At 49.9% G+C, this 17,749-nt stretch overlaps 2 protein-coding genes across 4 annotated transcripts in view; one reads left to right on the forward strand and one right to left on the reverse strand.

Annotated features, from left to right (window-relative positions):
- Positions 1–802: 802 nt before the first annotated feature.
- On the reverse strand, positions 803–11,468 carry MRPL14 (mitochondrial ribosomal protein L14). 2 transcript variants are annotated; one of them, XM_055725685.1, is made up of 3 exons: positions 11,387–11,468; positions 3,989–4,082; positions 803–1,462 (listed from the first exon to the last, which is right to left on the reverse strand). In XM_055725685.1, the coding sequence occupies exons 1-3, from the start codon at positions 11,430–11,432 to the stop codon at positions 1,096–1,098; spliced, it is 507 nt and encodes a 168-aa protein (XP_055581660.1). In that variant the 5' UTR covers positions 11,433–11,468; the 3' UTR covers positions 803–1,095. The 2 variants fall into 2 exon arrangements, with proteins under 2 accessions (XP_055581660.1, XP_055581659.1); XM_055725684.1 differs by lacking the exon at positions 11,387–11,468 and adding an exon at positions 4,260–4,365.
- Positions 11,469–11,498: 30 nt separating this feature from the next.
- The window catches only part of TMEM63B (transmembrane protein 63B), a 48,936-nt gene continuing 42,685 nt past the window's right edge, over positions 11,499–17,749 (forward strand). For both annotated transcript variants that reach the window (XM_055725682.1, XM_055725683.1), the window contains exon 1: positions 11,499–11,648. The gene's annotated coding sequence lies outside the window, so the exon portion shown is untranslated. The remainder of the gene's footprint in view (positions 11,649–17,749) is intronic.

The raw sequence follows: 17,749 nt of genomic DNA on the forward strand, positions 1-17,749 counted from the left end.
GGAGGGGAGGTGAAAGGACAAGGTACAGCCAGCCGCCACTGCCACCAGACCTGTGCCATCGGCTGAAGGGCCTGAAGCTGGCCAGACTCCCGCTGGCTGCATCCCCCGCACCCTCTTCCCCAGCTTCCCCAGCGCAGCTATTTCTAGGAGCACTCTGCCCCAATGACCCTTTACTTGCCACGAGCACCAAGTTTCTCTTCTCAGCTCCATATAAAGGCAGTTGTTTGGCTCCTGGATCACAGCTGGCCCTGAAATCAATACAGTAGCATTTGCCCACTCCTGTGCCAAGCTTAGGAAGCTGGACAACAGCCAGTCTCGCCAACAAACATCACGTCTGAAACAGTCCCGAAAAGCAGTCCAGAAGGAAGCTTCTTTCTCTGGACCGTTACATCTGAACCCAGCCTTTGCATACTCAGAGAACACGATTTCCTGAGGTTGGTCAGGTGGAGAGCATACACTGCACCTCAAACCTACCCCATTCACCTCCCCTTCCTACCTCTTTTTCCCCCTTCTCTGTCATACCCTCTTCAACCACACACCAGTGAAGTTGAAGGCCATCATGCTCTCCCAATTCTGATTCCTCCTAAAGACTTTTCTTAGGTAAAAATGTAAAAACTAATCCTTCTATTGAATGTGCCCAAGGCACCAATAACTCATTGTCTCTCTCTCCTACTCCATTACATGTGAATCTGTTTTGCAGACCCCAGTGTCATTGGGCCAGGGACTGTGCTTTGTCTCTTGCTCCTGAGGAACTGGAAAAGGCAGAAGTAGGGAAAAGAGAGCATAAGTGGTACAAAACAAGAAGGGTTTTCATGTTCTCATTTTAATGATGAGAGACAAAATTAACACCACCGTAGCAGTAAGAGCAAAGGACCATTTCCCAAACACACTGCAGTTGTTCTGTGAAATAAACCAACCTCCTTTTGGAGAAAAACAAGGTATTTCAACATAGAAATTAGTTGATTCTAACTCTTAAATGGGAAGAGAGACTCTTGATGAACCTCAATTTTTTCACATTTCACCATTTTCTAGGACCATGGAACAGATACTGTATGAAAGGATATAAACAGGATTGCCGGAGACCTTTCTTAGCTTTCACACAAAGTTGCGGGCAATGGCCAACACTTTGGAGACCTTTCCTTCTCTCTGTCGCAGGATACAGGGTATTGGTGTTTTTATTCTAGTCCCTATTGGATTTCCGTTGTCTTCTATCAGTACCACATTGTTGGAATCAAATCTAGGTGTCATGGTGGGGCCAGGCATCTTGTGCCCTACAATTAAAGCCTTCTTCTTTTCTCCTTTGATAGCCAGAAGGATTGTATCTCCTACTTTGCCAACTCCGGTCTTGTTATACACGTGGATACATTTTGGTGGCCTGTGGTACGCCGTGTTCCCCAAGGCACTGTTGTCCACCACTCGCACGCGGGTGAGTTTCTGTATTGCTCGGCATGCTCCAGTGATACTAGCAAAAGACAGGAAAGAATGAGAGATAGATCCCCTCAATAACCCTTGGGGAGCAAGGGCAAACCCAGCACAGGAACTTGCCATTACACAAACCACTTGGAAGTTGTCAGCAACAAATATCTACCATATGGGTGACACACTGACTGCATTCAATGTGCTCTTTGAAAGCCAGATGCTACTCTGGACTTTGCACACTCTTCGCTAAATGTCAAACACAAAACGTTTCTACTTTGAAACTACAAAACTGTTCTACTTTGAAACATGACAAAAAGACGACGTGAAGAGCAGCTTGCATTTACTGGGCTTTTTAGTAACTGCAGGTTATTCCATTAAAGTTTAATTTATAAGTAAAAAAATGTGCTTGCTTCTGCTACAAACAGCCTACAGGAACCTAAGACTCAAGTTGGGCTCTTTCAATCTTGTACACGGTCCCCAGCAATAAGGACTTTTCTGAACTATCTTCTTTTCAGTGAAGTCTGTGAGGGTCTCCCATCTTATTCCACTCTCAGCGAAACCTCTGAGGTCCTGCTGTGGCTGTGCTAAGCTGCCACCACCCAGAATCTAACAGATCACCACCTTCCTCATGTGGGAGGAACCCAGAGAGACACCATCTCTTCTGTACCTGTTTGTTCTGTGGGATTGTCAGAAGTAAGAAACAACAAAAATTAACTGTGCAATACTAAGTTGTTAGATCTGAGACTGATTATGTTTGGGAACACCAGGAATAAACAGAAACAATTCAACCTCCCTTACAGAAACGGCTATTCTTTTATCCAGTAAGCTCAAATGCAAGTGATTTGTCACTTCTTTTCAAAGGATGCTCAAACACAGACCATTGGAAAAGCAGGAAGATCCTTTGTACTGCTAAACAACTGCTTTGCAGTATGGCACTAGAAACATGCTGGCCAGACAGCTGCAGGAATGCAAAGCTGGCGTCAGCTGAACTACTCAAATAGACAGCATATGGAGTCAACCTAACTGTCCATTTTGTTTTGCAGAGCAGAAGCATGTACAGTAAATAAAGGCCAATGGGGACCATCAGCCCTTCTTGAAGATGAAGGGCCTGTATTTGCAATGCCACCTAGAAAAGCAAGCCATCTCCTGCTTATCAAACATGGTGTGAATGGACATCAATTGAAGCAGACATCTTTACACACAGTAAGGGAAGGCTGGCTGGGTCAGTCTGCGTTAGTCTAACTGCTCCAGAGGTCGTGCTGACTTTCAAGATTTGTTTCCCACAGCAGAGGCCTACCCCAGCTTTCCCCTACAAGAAGACATCCCTCCTCTCTCTCAGAAAGTCACTCACCTCTGCAAGCAGCCACCCCCTCCTGTCCCATCCCCTGGCAGGGAGGGACTGTGGTATACTACACTCCCTATCCTTTGCCTGCCGGCTGCAGCTGCACAGCAGGGAAGGCAGAAGGGAGGAGGCTGGAAAGGGACAAGAGTATTGTCACAGGAAGGAGAAGGGGGAACCTAGGCAGGACCAAATCCACAACGCAGCAGTACCAAACAACTGTTAAGTGCGATTGCCCAGGTACCACTAGCCAAGAGTAACTGTACAAGGAGGCCTTTTTCTTTCCCCTTGTTTCTTCATTTCTACCAGAATCGTGGAGCAAAACACCACCACATCCAAAGCGGGCCCACCGCAAAGGAAAGGTTTCCCCATTCAGACTGGCGACATCCTGCAGTAGCACTGCACGCCTCTGTGGACTTTGCCTCCCTCTCATTGTCAGTGTATATATATACTTTATATGTCTACTGGCTGATGCTCTCATGCAGCCCATTTACAGAGAAAGCTGGTAAGACTTAGACACCTCCTCCAGAAGCTCCTGGGAATACCACACAACCTAGCCCTGAGCATTGTCTTAAGCCCCTCTCTAGACCACAGTCATGGGAATGGCTATTCTCATCCTTTAAACTGAAGCCCTGACCCTTCAAAGAGTTACATGCTAGAGATTCCCCACACTTGCACCAAGTGTACTGTGGGATTACGCTCTAAGCTTTGCACAAGGCACTGTAAAATGAGGTCCATGAACTTAAGAAGCTTTAAGTGCCTTGAGCCTGGAACAAGGACCTAAAGAAAAATAACAAAATAGACTCTGTTAAGGTACAAGGAAGTAATTTTTCAGGTTACTTTTGTACTATATAACTGAAATAATGAACTCTGGAATCATTTTAAACATGTAATTGGCTCTGCATCCGCAGGGGCTGGCTGACAATTTTTTGCACTTGGCTGAGAAACACAAGCACTTTCAACTTCTGCTTGCAGGCCCTAGCATTGCCCTCAAAGGCCTAAAAGCCTCCTTACACGCATGTGAAAATGCAGAGTTCAGACTGCCAGAGAACTGCGCATGTTTGGGTTCACTTTACAACCCGTGAAGGGACAACTGAGATATCTTTTTAAATTATACTATAATTTTTGTATTACAAATACCATAACTTATGTTGACCTACTTAACAGCATCTCTTCCAATCAGGAAACTCTATCAAGAAAAGAAAAGCAAAAGCAAGATTTGAAAATTACCTGAAATGTCGCTGGATCACTGTACCACTTAGATGGGTTAAGGATAGACCCAATCGTCTATTCAAGAGAGCCATTTGGATTCTGGTAACCCACCCTGCATAAGAAAAAGAGAGAATTATGCTCCGGAAAATGGTCAGAATTTGTTTTGCTTCCTTTGCCTTATGTGAATCACACACTAGAGCCTCAGCACCATTTTAAACACTGCAATCCACAGCACATGGAGTGGTAACAGCATCCACAACACGCTACAAAGCAGATCAACAACCCCTACCTGAATTCAGGAGACAGTATAATTCAGATGCGTGTACTACAAAGCTGGATTCAGTAGCTTCTTGCACAAAGAGGTAAGGGCTCTTCTGCATGCACGGTGAATTATGTAACAACAAGCAGGTATGAGAATTTCAGATGTGAATTAGTTTAAAGGCTGCAGTGACCAGTAAAAGCTACCACAGTTACTTGTAAAAGTTACCAATGCTACCTATAAACCAAGCAAAAAGCCAGAAATACTCTGCAGATTGGCATCAGTTTCAAGAAACCATTTGCCAGACAAGAAACAAGACAAAGCACCACTGGTGAGGGCGTGCTCCCTCTCAGCATACACGAGGAGTTCAGCAGCCTGTGTTTAGAGATCAGCATCATACCTCTGCCAAACTCACCGCATTAAGGCTGCCCACAAGAAACAGTTCCCTGTAACTTTACGGTGCTCGCTCAACCCAAACTGAACCACCACCCCAACTGCAGCAGAGCGAGGTTACAAGGGTAACCTCTGAGTTTACCACACCTTCTTCCCTAACTGCATCTACAGCAGTTCCTTAACCTCGTTCTGTCAGACTGATGAGGACCAGCTTGCACACGCCACCTCAAAGACTTATCTGAACCTGGATCACTTTACCAGACATCGGTTATGGAGCAATGACCCAGGCAGCTATGCTGGCAGATCCAAGTGAAGGGAGAAAACAACACTTACTTAGACAGCCAGTCATCCTTCAGGCTGGCTCAGGTAGAGCTAAGGCTTTCCATCTGACTGCAACTACCACTGTGGGACACTGCTTGCTTAGACCGTGGCAGTATAACCAACACATGCTCTGCTTCTCTCCTTTTCTAAAGTAAACAGAAATACACTGACCTCTTATCTCCCGTTGCCAATTCTGATGAGCTTAGGACCTAACTGTAGCGGTACACTGTAAAGCCATTCTCTTATTTTAAAAACAAAGCTGACCTACCTTCTCTAGGGAGAAAAAAGTACCCACAGTGCCTTCCAACAGACAATGCCACAGCTGTTCTTATTACAACCAAGTAACGCCCAGGCTAAATCTTCACTCTCTCTTTTGTTTTTATTTTCCCCCAGTGTGCTTGCTTACTTGGAGATGTATGTAATTTTTAGGATCTGCAGTCGTCCAAGAGAGTAAGCGTTACCCGACAGCAAGATGAGAAGCACCGGAGATGAGCACCACAGCAATTTTGTAGCAGCACTCTCTGAGCAAAGCACAGGATACGTGGTGAACTATCTCATCTGTCGTACAGGCAGGTTTAGAAGAGAACAGCAACAGCCAAAGCTTACGTCTATTTGCTAAACAACGCCACTTTTCAGTAGGGTGGAAGAACTCCAAATGAGTTCAGAGCTTCCCTGCACTGCCCCCTTTCTGAAAGGAGACTCCAAGAAGGCTGTGTTTTTGTCACAGCTCCTTACCTAGCTGTGTGATCCTGATGAAAACAAGGCCCTGCGGTAGTTACAGCGCTGCTGGCAATCAAGATCCAATTACCTGGGCCTTGCTGCTCCTAGGATTTCTAAGCAAGTTCGACTACGTTGCCTTGCTGTAAGCCCACACTCTGCGTTGGCAAGGAGGCCAGCCTGTGTCCTGTTCTGCGCTCAGGTGTACTGTTTCCCTGCGTGAAACTCAAACCCAGTGGGTATTGCTCCTACTTCCTCCAGAATCGCACCAAGGCCTTGGATCCCCCTAGAAAACCTAAACAAGCAGCAGCAGCAAGTTGGCCTCTTTGTCATCTTTGCTGGACACTTTTTGGGGAGTCCAGCCGGCACTGTCATCCTGTCTCTATTCCCCTGGCAGGCACGGTGGCCTCAGTGACAGGAGAGGACAGGCCTGCTCATCCTCACCACTACATAAGACCAATAGGAGAGGTCTGCTGGTTTGTGGCAGGGCAGGCACAGGTGCACACTCTGCCTGCTGTCAGAAGGACAAAAACATCAGGACCAGCATAGCTAGATGTGTTTAAGGTTGCATGTCAGAGTCCTAAAGTGCTGCCTAAACCCTGAACTCACTCCCCACTCCTGAGAGGAGTCATCATTTGTTTCTACCCTATGGCAACAGTGAAGGTTTGAAGTTACAAAACTACCAGCAGAAGCATCAACAGCATTAAGCACCCAAGAACTGTTTATTTTTCCAGATGACTCAGTAGCCCCTTCTTTCCTAAGAATTATTCCTCGGCACATTAAGATGTGTCACAAGCTAAGAAATTGATTATTTGGTATGAAGCATCCTGTTAAGAACTGAGTAAACAGGGGGGTGCTTCCAATTAGCAGGAAGGTTCAGGGTGGAGGGAAGAGAAGAATGCATCTGTGGCATGGAGTACAGCATTCAAGGGTGCAAGTGGGTTCACAAAGGGTGAATCACATCTTCAGCTATCGTAACATGCCAGCCTCCCTTCCAGAAACAACTAGCCAACAGTTTGGGCCTATCTCCAGGTGCACCTCAACCAGACCCAGTCCCAACTTGCTCCCTCTGTGGCTGTGATCTCCTCTGGCCTCAGTTTTTCCCCTCTGTGGAGTGGCTAATTACTAAACTAAACTCCAAAGGGCACAGAGGCCACTCTTTGTCATGTTGGCTGCTGCCACACAAATGCTCCGAGTTGGTGCCAAAGTTGACGAGTCGCTATAAAGCAATGACAGCCATCAGCCACAGTGCAGCAGGCACCTCTCCCCTTCCCAGTGCCAATGTTGCCTCACACCAGTAGACCTTAAAAAGGCTCAGAGGAGGCTGCGCTTAGCACGGGCATGGGGAACACACGTGACGTAAGTTTGCTTCTGGAGGCAGCTCTCCTCAGGCTGTCAGGTTTCAGTGCTTGGAGGTGTATGGGAAGAGTACCCCCATAATAACCCTCAAGTTATTTCCTGCAGGAAAATCTGCAGGAGCTCCCAGAAGTCTGCTGTTGGTATTGCCCAACTGATACACGAGTGCACCCTGCAATACCCTGGACAGGCAAAACACCAATGCTGCTTAGTACTTAGCCACTAATACACTCCTGACTGAGGAATTATCTTGGAAGGGACTTCTGGAGGTCACCTAGTCCAACCTCCTGCTCAAGCAGGATTAATTTCCAAGTTGTTCATGCTAGGCAAGAGCAGTATTTAGGCAGACACGATCCTAAAATAAAAGGTCCAACACAAAGACAACTATTGATACAATGTCAGCCATGTGTAGCTGCACCAAAGCAGCAATAAAGAACCATGCAGAGAAACCTCTCTCCCAGTTCCTACCCTGCTGCCTGTAAATTCTAGCAGTCTCTCTATCTCATCGCTAGAGAGACTAATTTCTTAAAACTAGAATCATAGAGACGCTTTGCTTCTCTCTGCTCCACACACCTGTTAAAAATTAGCACAGACCTCAGGCAGGGTTTGGAGTAAGATTCCAAAAGGGGGGAGGAGTTTGTTAATCAAATATTCACTAAAACGACCCAATTTCTACTTCACTGAATAAGCCTGAGCATGCAATAACCTGCTGCAGCAAACAGTCCCTTCTCAAGGGTCCTTCAGCCTGACACCCTTCAATGCAACAGACCGACATCGAATTCCAACAGCACACAACAAAGAAATTCTTCACCAGTTACAAACCTCTGGAAGTTATTTACCCATTGCACCATTTTCAAGTGCCATACCACAGCTACCACCTTCAATGTTTCTCCTTGAGATTAAAGAATTAACTTATATTTATTGCAATCTTGAGAGGTTTTTGAGTGGAGGAATTCTGGAAAAATTTCATTCCAGCTAACAGAAGCAGGCCACATACAGTATTTCCATCAAACACGTAAACACATGAGTAGACCACCTCCGGGAGCTGATAAAAAGCAAGGACATCTTCCAGATAAGAACAACAGGATTACATACTCACTTTCAACCAACGTCAGGGCACACAGTACCAAGAAAGGAAGGCCTGTGCCCCCCCTACACACATTTCCATCACCTCCCTTATGCTGGCTCTAGCATTAATGTAAATTAGTCACAGTTTTCAGCTAGGTAAGTTCCCTGATCCAACTCATCCTGCAGGTGCATGAATGCTGGTGCGAGGGAATGTGGCAAAACACAAGACAGGGACTTCTCCTTTCACTGCCAACCCCAACCCAGATTGACACTCTGACAGTATCTCCAGAGAAACACCAGGATATTTGTACAAGAAAAGAATCTCTTTCACTTCAGAAAAAATACTGATGTGCTTCACAAGAATGGTCTGTATTAATCTGCACTATTAACACAGCCGTGGGAGCACTAAAAAAGTCTGTGTCTGAACACTCAAGAGCCCAGTGCAATGGCTCTGACCAAGTGTTTATCAGTGTATACCCTAAAAAACTGTCAAGGTGCCGCTCTTACCGTGCCTGCATCCTAAAGTAAACATACTTTTAAGTAGTGCTGTTACCTAGTAATCCAGTATTACTTTCCTTTTTAATCACAAGTTTCAGAAATGACACCTGCTGCCTGTATTCCCAAGATCTGTAGTTCCACAACCATTCAGCTACTTCTTTTCCTTCTTTCAGCTAGTAACTCATCCACACAAACAGGCCCCAGGAAAAGCCAATGGATGTTACAAAGAAAATGCTGAGGCCTACTACCCAAAGCCTGCTGTCAAACATACAAAATAAAAGAGAAAAATATTCTTCACTTTAATAGTAGTAACCTGACCTGCACAGTCCAACAGTAGGGGCCAACATTCCCTTTATTCTTCTAAGAGACCAAACCAGACATGCTCTAGGCACCACAAAGATTTGAACTGCATCTGTCATCCATCATTAAAATGCAGGAAATAAATCCAAGATACTACATGTGATGCAAATACCTAAACCCCTACTCTGCCACTGCAGGTTTATTTATAGACCGTCTGTCAGGGCGAGCTACAAGAGCCAACTGTGAACTACAGGACTCAATACATTCACAGTTCTCCTCATAAAGGAAACAATGTGATTAAGGGCTTTGTGTACCTTAATGACAGCCAGAAAGGCAAAGGATTCACACAGAGGAATTAAGCCTTTACGAATTCCATTTATGAATAGGATTAGCTACTAAACAGAATATTTATTGATCCAAGTTACCAACAGAAACTCATTACAGGTACGTGTTAACAATTTTGCAGCAAAACACACTAACCTCATTTTCCAGATGACAATCACCGAAGGCAGATAAAAAGAGCCAAGTATCTTTAATGAAAACTTACCTTTGACATTTTACATAACCAGGTTCCAACTCTAAGGCACTTATGGCTCTTACCGTTCTAGTATCTGAGCACCTTAAAACATTCTATATATTTACATTCACAGCACTGTACTAAAACAGGAGGGATTATTCCTAGTGCAGCAGCAGGAAATTAAGCTACAGAGAGGACACCTTCCTGTGCGAGGTCAAAGGAAAGGATGAGCAGAGCAAGCACCCAGAAGGCCTGCGCTGGTATGGTCTGTGGGGCTGGAGGTGGAGCCCAGCAAGGTCCCTCCTTGTCTCTGCCTTCTGGAATTACAGGTGAAAACAGAGAACTGCCCACACTCCCATAACTTAATGCTGCTATAACCTCTCAAATATATCTTTACTACTTCCAAAAAGTGTTGAGGTGTCAGGAACAAGACAATAGGTGGCAAGCCACAAGACCAGATTCTCTTCCCAGCCCTGACCTGGGTGACCGGTGACCAAATACCAACCAACAAGGTGTGATTACAAACCAGATAGCAGTAACCATGCTGAGGGGAGCTGTGGCAGGAAGGACATGAACAAGAAGGAAGAGGAGGGGAGCTGTGGCTCACCCCTTAAAAAAAAGAAGTCAGTAACCACTGACTGGTTGTTCACAGAACAAAGAACAACAGTGACTCCAGGCCTTTCTGATAAAGCTACACCAGAAAAGGATGCCCAATACAGACAGAACTCAGGCTTAAGACAAACGTGACCTGCAAAGGCATACTCATGCCGCAAGGCAGGACAGAGCTACCTGCAGCTTTGCTGCAATAAACCTCACTTCTAACTCAAACACTTCCCTTAACTCAGTTTCTCTCTGTCCAAACTAGACTCTCCCAGGTATGACTGGAGAAACTCTTGAACCAGACAAGTGAGCACAGCTCAAATGAGCATCTGTGTCCTGCTTTTAAAAAAGCTGGATGCCCATCTGCTTTTACTACAAGGAGTAAGACTTTCACGCTCTTAAGAAATCTGTCATCCTGTCTTCCTCCCCAAAATGCCTCTCCTTACTCACTGAATCTCCAAAGGTTTTTTGGAGAATAACCAGCAAAGGAAGACTAGCACCCACACTTCCCGAGTCCCCATGACACACACGAGTAAATGCCATGCTTGTCAGGACACAGGAATTTTGGTCTAACTTTGCTGCATGACTGCTCATACCCACACAAGCCTCATCCCGGCAGTACAGCCCCACATGAATCCTGAAGCAAAGAAATGCTCTGAAGGACACACATGCAGGAGTGTCAGACCAGTGTTTTCCTCCTGCCCCCAGGCCAGACTGCTAGGGCAGGGCCGAAGGTCAGTGGGGGCAGAGGGTGCTGCCTGCCAGAGAGGCAAGATGCCACCGGCCACCCCATCTGCAGTGCCCTGTGTGCAAGCGACATGTGGGCTCGAGGCCCTGCACAATCCGGGCTCCGGCTCCCAGCCGCTTTCCCAAGATGCCGTGACCATCTGCCATGCTGCTTCCAGCTCAGTCCCTATGCCGCCTCCAGGCCAGCGTTTTTCACTCTTTTTAGAGCCGCAACACATGCCCAGGGTTCAAACGTCCCGTGCGCAGAGGACCACTGACGCCTGCAGACGGCTCCCCGTGAGGCACGGGCAGCAGGGCCGGTACCCGGGGAAGGCTGAGAAGGCCGCCCGCGCCCAGAGCAGCTCGGCTGAGAGGCCGGTGCGGGATCGGCGCCGGCTCCGGGGGAACGCCAGCACCCCCGGGAGCGGCCCGGCTCGGCGGCGGGGCCAGGCCGCCCGCAGGCCGCCCGGCCCGCAGGCCGCGGCCGGCCGCGGCCGGCAGGCCCAAGGCCCCACGACGGCGGCACCGCGGCCCAGGGGCGGAGCCGCCCGCTGCCACACGGCTGCCTACACCCGCCGCCCACCTCGCTCCACTGCCCCCCACTCCCGGGACCGCCTCCGCGCCCCCCGCCCGCACAGGGCCCGCACCCCCCGCCGCGCACCTCCGACGGGAAACGCGGACCCTCCGGCCGCAGCGCCCGCGCGCATGCGCAGCCCCGCCGCCGGGCCTCGCCCACCGCTGCGCAGGGCCCCGCCCGCCCGGCCCGTGCCCCGCCCCGAGCGCTGCCGAACGGAGCCGAGCCCACTCGGGCGGTTGCCGCTCGCTCTCTGCGCGGCGCAGCGCAGCACCGCAGCGCCCGGCCCGGCGGGGCGAAGCGGAGCGGAGCGGCAGCCTGGGGGGAGCCAGTCCGCGCCTGACACCGGGTAAGCGAGCCGCCGGTGCTGGGGGCTGCGGCTGGGCACGACGGCCGTGGCTCCTCTGGGCCAGGTGGGCCTGGGGCCGCGGCTCCTTGCCGCCTCAGCGCTTGCCGGGGTGGGGGGCAGCGGCCGGACCTCAGGCCCTCTTGAGGCGGAGCGGGCCGGGCGGCGCGGCCGTCGCGCGGAGCCCGGCAGCGGGGGCGGCCCCGGGCGGGGGGCGCCGCCTGCCATCTTGGGGCGGAGCGGGGGGCGCGCCCGGGTGCGGCGCCCACGGGGCGGCCTGTGCTCCCCGCCGGGGCTGCGTGGGAGCCGGGTGGCTCGGGGCTCCGCGGCCTCTCGCCCGCCTCCCATGTCTGCCGCTGCGCCGGCCCTGGGCCCGGCCGCTGCTGGCTGGTGTGGCTTCTGCACCCCGGGGGTCGCCGGGCCCACTTCCGCGGGGTGGCACCGGCTCCCGCCTCACCTGCGATCGCCGTCGGCGGTGCTGAGGCTGCTTTTGTTCGTGCTCGGCCTTGGGGAGCCGCCTGTCTGCTTCCCTGCCTCTCCTGCGGGCACGGCGGCGAGCGGCAGGGGAGCGGGAGGGATGTTCCAAGGGTGGGAACAGCAGGCGAATTTCTGATACCGCCCTGCCCGTTGGTCCCTGGAGAACCTGGCGGTCAGATAGGGCTTGTGTCTGTGGTAATGTACCCAAGCAGTCTCTTTCTGCTCTTGTCTTGGTCCCCGGTCCCTCCGAATCGGCAAGCCATGGCTTTTTTCCTCCTGTCCTAGTGTGCCCTGTATGTAGCTACCTGCTGAAGGCATCACGCCAAAAATCTGTGATGTGGCTGCAGTCAGGCTGGTGCCTGTAGCAGGTTTGATAGCTTTCCGCTGGATGGAGACCAGGTGTTCTGAGAATTTGGGATTCTGGGCACCTCCCTCCCTCACCCTTCCCTTGATAGTAGGAGTTGGAAGCAAAAGGCTCATCAGGGCGCGCTCTGCGTGACTAATTTAGTTGTGCATAGTCCACGAGGAGGTCCCTCCTTCCCTCCTGGATTTGTCTGTTTCTGTGGAAGTGTCTGGCTCCATTGTGTCATCCTCTGGAGTAAGCACACATGGAAAGCCACGGGCTGCAGGGCAGGAGCATCCCGTTGGCAGCAGTCACAAAGCCACTGAAGGGTTGCACGGCACAGGTACCTCTTGGATGATTCTGCAGATGCCCCACCCGGGTGTGGGACAAAGCCGTTGCAAGTGCATTGCAGGGACTGGTACCCTTCCCCTCCAAACGCCTGTGCTGTATGGTTCCTAATAGCCTTTTATTCTGTTAATGCTTCTGGGAGAACAGAAAGCCGACCACTCAGCTCATAACCGACTCCAGGAGGACTCAGTTCAAACCAGAAATAGCAAAACATTAAAGACGTTGCTTCTAATGGCTGCAATTAGCTGGCATCTACCTGGGAAAGGTCTTTTTCATCTCAAGCCTTTTAGTGCTAGGAATACACTGTCTTTACAGGGAGAGAAGTCCTTTCTGCAGTACTCACCTGGATGCTATTGGAGCAAGATAAACATGAAAGAAGATGCCTTTGAGGGGGTTGGGAAGAGACTCTGGTTTGGCTCATGAGTATGTTTTGTTGGACTAAGTTTGCTCTATTTTTGTCTGTTCCTGTCTTCAGTAACCTTGGAAGGAACTGAAGCTACTGTATTTTCTGAGGGTGTCGGTTTTCTTGTCAGCAAGGCATTGCTGTGAGGCTTTGCAGTGCTCCATTTTCTTCTCCTTTGTCCAGAGCGTGGTGCAACTATCCTGAAATGTCCTAAGCCATGAGTTGAGCCAAAAAAAGAAAAATACTGAGTGCTTTGCTTCTTGTTTGTTCTTGGTTTGTTTTCTTTCTGGGCTTGTAAAATATCCTTAGTCATATTTTTTAGCTTTCTTCAGCATTAAAATGGACTAGAACTGGCTTGGGGGGAGTTCTATGATTTTTTTATGTAAAAAATTTAAAATATCATCATGAAATTGTTTAATTCTGGGAACTAGGACTTTAAGAAAACCCCAGGTAGTGTGAGATTTGCAATAAAAGCCTGAGAGCTGGCAGTGCTGAGGGCCTGCTTTTTGTCTGTTGCTAATTACGCTTTCCTTGAGCCCAGGGTAGCTGGAGTGCCTCGGGTCATGTGGAGCCCTGCAGTGTCCCGCCGGTGGCTTCTCTGCCACCCTCCCCATCCATACCGAGGTGCAACCCCAGTCCGAATGCTTTCTGTAAGCAACCTGTCTCTATCCTGGCAGCCAGGGTGAGGCTATATGCTGGGGACCCAAGGGCTCTGCAGTCGGCACCTCCCACTCCCAGGAAAGGCAGCTGGGAAGCCTGCGCAGCCGTGGGGTGCCTGCTTCGTGCTGGAGGAGGCCCTGGGCATAGTATACTCTGCCCGCACTGTTAATTGCAGACGGTGCTGGTTATGGATCCTGTGGCTGATTTGCATATCAAAGCATCTGAGAGCTCCGCGGTGGGTAAGGATGGGCAAGGATAATAAGGCTTGCTGGATGCTGGGGCCGGATCTTCCCTGGGGCTTTTTATGGTGCATAGATGAAACAAGATGATGGGAATGTTTGGGAAACATGGAGATTGTCTCAGTGTCTTTGAATGACAGTACCGTAAAGGCTTTTTTAATCTAGCAGCAGCTTTCCAGGGGGTGGGAACCAAGGAGAGGGGGAACAATCCTTGGTGACAGTCCCTCAGGCTGCTCCTGCCCTACCTCCTTGTGTCGAGCTGGGCACTGGGCAGCCCCATGCTGCCCTCCAGCAGCCGTCCCCCCTGGCTGATGGCCCCTGCAGTGAGCAGCTGGTGTGCCAGCCCGATGCCTGTTCTCCATGCTGCCTCGCAGAAGGAGGTGGAGGCCTTGCTTGGATAGAGCCTGAAGCATAGGGGCACATTTGCTACCACCTGAACTGGCTCTGCAGGGTACCAGGTCTTGTCTGATGGTGCAGGGTGCATTGGGGGGGGCAGGAGCAGTGGAACCACGAATGGGTCATGGCCTCTGGGATGCTTTGTGAGTCAGAGGAAGGTTTGGTCTCAGCACAGCTGTCTGCTGTTCCTCCTGGCTCTGGAAATGAGCCTTGGGGAGCTCAGAGCTTGCTTGCAGGCTGAGCTGGAAACCAAAATGCAGGTTTCCAGGCAGGAGGGAGGCAGGGATAGAGAAAGGGAGGGGAGTTCCTGTGTTCCTCTGCCGCTTTGATCCTAGCAAGTGTGTTGCTGGTAGTGATGCTCTCTAGCTTTGAAGGACTGGCGTGGGACAGCTGGACTCTCTGAAGGTAGCTCTGTGTTCATTGTGAGAGTGCCTGCTGCCTGGAACTGCAGCCCTGAGCCTCTCTCTTGTGCCCTGAGCTGTTCAGGTTCTTGCTGAGAAGGACTCCTTGTCTTGCCACCCATATGGGGGGTTGGTGTGCACAGAAACTGCCTTGAGCGTGGCCTTCTCAGGAGGTGCCTCTTCACCTGCAGCCCTTGTCCTGTTGGCAGCTCCCTGGCTCGCTTGGGAGTTAGCTGGGGGGCAGACCTGATGCGTTGGCTAGAAAGCTGGTTGAAAGGAGAAGAACAAAAATCAAGGAACAAAGAAACGCGCACGTGTGTGCGCGCTCTGCAACAGAGAGAGGGTGAGATCCATGAAGCTGGTGCCAAGCTTGTAGAGCAAAGAGTTGCAGTATGAAATGGCTTTTCTGTGAGCCTGCAGGCCCGTGGTTGGCACTGCCTTCTCACTTCGTGTCCTTCCAGCGCGGAGCTGGGTGTCTGCCCTCTGCTCCAAATACAGATTAGCTGCAGGAAGCTTCTCTTGCTAAGCGTGAGATGCAGAACGTTTTCCTCCATGCTTCTCTGTGTGGTGCTGGCTGCCCTTCGCAGGGTTCTCTTTGCTTGCATTGTGCGTTCCCTCCACCTGATTGGTAAGCAGTGCTGGAAATTCTTCTGTTCTCCCTGTGGCTCTTTCTTGTTGATACTACTTGCCTGCTGTTCTCCCTCTTCTGCTTTCAAGACCCTTCCTCCCCATCCCTTGTAATGTCAGGTGGCAAAGTGGGCATGCTTCCCCAGTATCCCAGTGCTCCCCTTAAGCCATGCTTTTATAGTGGCTACACAGCTTATATGGTCAAGATGGCATAGCCCACTGCATCCTTTGAGCAAGGTCTCCCGTTCTTGATGTGCTTTGGTCTAATTTTCAATGTCATCAGCTTCTACCCACGTGGTTATTGTGCTGGGAAGAGAGAAGGGTCTTGTTTTATGTGTGCTGTTTTTCCCCATAGAAATTGGCCATTTGTAGTATGGGTCTGACTTAAAGCAAGGTTTTGAAGATTCCTGTTTGTGTTGCCCAATCTGGGAAGGTGTTTGTGGTACTGCATGAAAGAAAGGGGTTGGATCTCTTAAGGGACTCTGTATTCAACAGGTGGCACGTTACACCAGGAGAAAGCAATTGCAGGCAGGATCTGTGTCTGCCTGTTTTTGGTATGTTCTGCAATTGCCTTCCTGAACCACCACAACTGTGCTGCCTCTGAGCAGCAAGAGAAAAAACATCCCTGCCTTTCTTTGGCTGGAAGAGTGGCTGCTGCAGACGTTTCTTGTCTGACTGTTACCTGTCACTCCCTAGAAGGACTGTATGTCCCCAGGGCTACTCCTGTGAGTCCCTGTGTTGGGTGTGCTCATCTCCTCTGCACCCCTGTAATTCTGTGTGTGGAGCGGTTGCTTGCTTTGACACCCCCTTCCCTTTCCCCTAGGGTTGTTACTGCTGGTTTCCATGCAGGTCTGCTCCTGGCTCAGCGCAGAGCATGGCCCTGCAGACAGACAGCTGCCACCGGTGGTGTGACCTCTGGCTCTGTCATACCAACAAGGAGGCCATGTGGTGTTGTGCTCTCTCCTGTTGACCTGCATGGGAGAGCGGCTCTGACAGGCTCCCTTAGAACATCCAGCTGTCTCCTGACGTGTTGCTGACACACTCACGAGGAGGGTGATAGTCTTATCTTTCTAAGCGCAATTTCTCACAAGAGTGCATTTAGTAGGACAGTTGTGTGTTGGCCTGGTCCTGCTTTTGCTAATTAAATGGTGGCCTTTAGTGGGCTGTGTCTCGGGTCCTTTCAGAGCCAGGGGATGGGACGATCTTGGCATGATCATGTACTTAGAAGAAACTCAGGTGGAAGCAGGCCTTGTCTCCTGCTTGAAACAATTATTAACACCTAATGTCTTCTGCTTGGAGGTCAGAGAGCCTGGCAGTGACGCAGACAGAGGAGGGTCTCTGCAGCAGACATTAGGATAATTTGATCCAAGGATGATCTTAAAAAGGATTCATCCTCAACTCCCTGTGCATATGGTCTAGACTCCCTTTGTGTGAAACCATTGGACGCTGGAGGCTCTCAGGTGATGGTGGTAGAGCTGATGTCTTCTCCAGAATGGCAGCATGCACAAGTTGGTGACTTGGTTTTGCTGGGCTCTTGTCTATGCTTGAGGCACAAACCTGGAAATTAATTACTGTCCATCAGCTGGGCTGTGGTAGCCAGCCAGGGGCTTGCTACTACAGAACACAGAAAAGGCAGCTTGAGTTGGCATGACCTGCAAAGTTACAAATCTGGGAGGAAGGAACTGAATTTGTGGTGGATGTGAAACTCGGTGTGAACTCCCAGCTAGGGCAGAAGGAGCTGGTGCAGCTACTGGATAGAAGAAGGAATTGGCTCCTGGCTGTGTGGAAAAGAACAAATAAAATGTGACAGTAAGAACTGTCTTCACCTTGCAAAGGAGGTCAGGAGTGATGAGGTACTTAAAGGAGTTAATTTTAAAAAGTAAATCCAAGCACCAGTCAGAACAGGTGACAAGAGTATTTAGGTAAATTAGATGTGACCATGTGGGAAAAGCCTTATAAAATTTCCCCTGAAAGTACTTAAATAGCAGACTAAGACAACTTCTGCATGGTGAGCAGCCACCTTGGAGAACATCTGGTAAAGAGAGAACCCAAGCTCTGACCCCTTGAAATACAGGGAGAAAGAATGGGACTACAACCAGCCTGTCTAAATAATCTGGAATAAACAATTAAGCAGTTAGTGTTTATCTTGTTAAGAAGGTGGGAGAATATGCTGATTAAAAATCCACCAGTGTGCACTTATCTGGAACGTA

The sequence above is a fragment of the Falco cherrug genome, chromosome 13, assembly GCF_023634085.1.
Source record: "Falco cherrug isolate bFalChe1 chromosome 13, bFalChe1.pri, whole genome shotgun sequence".
NCBI classification, from domain to species: Eukaryota; Metazoa; Chordata; class Aves; order Falconiformes; family Falconidae; genus Falco; species Falco cherrug.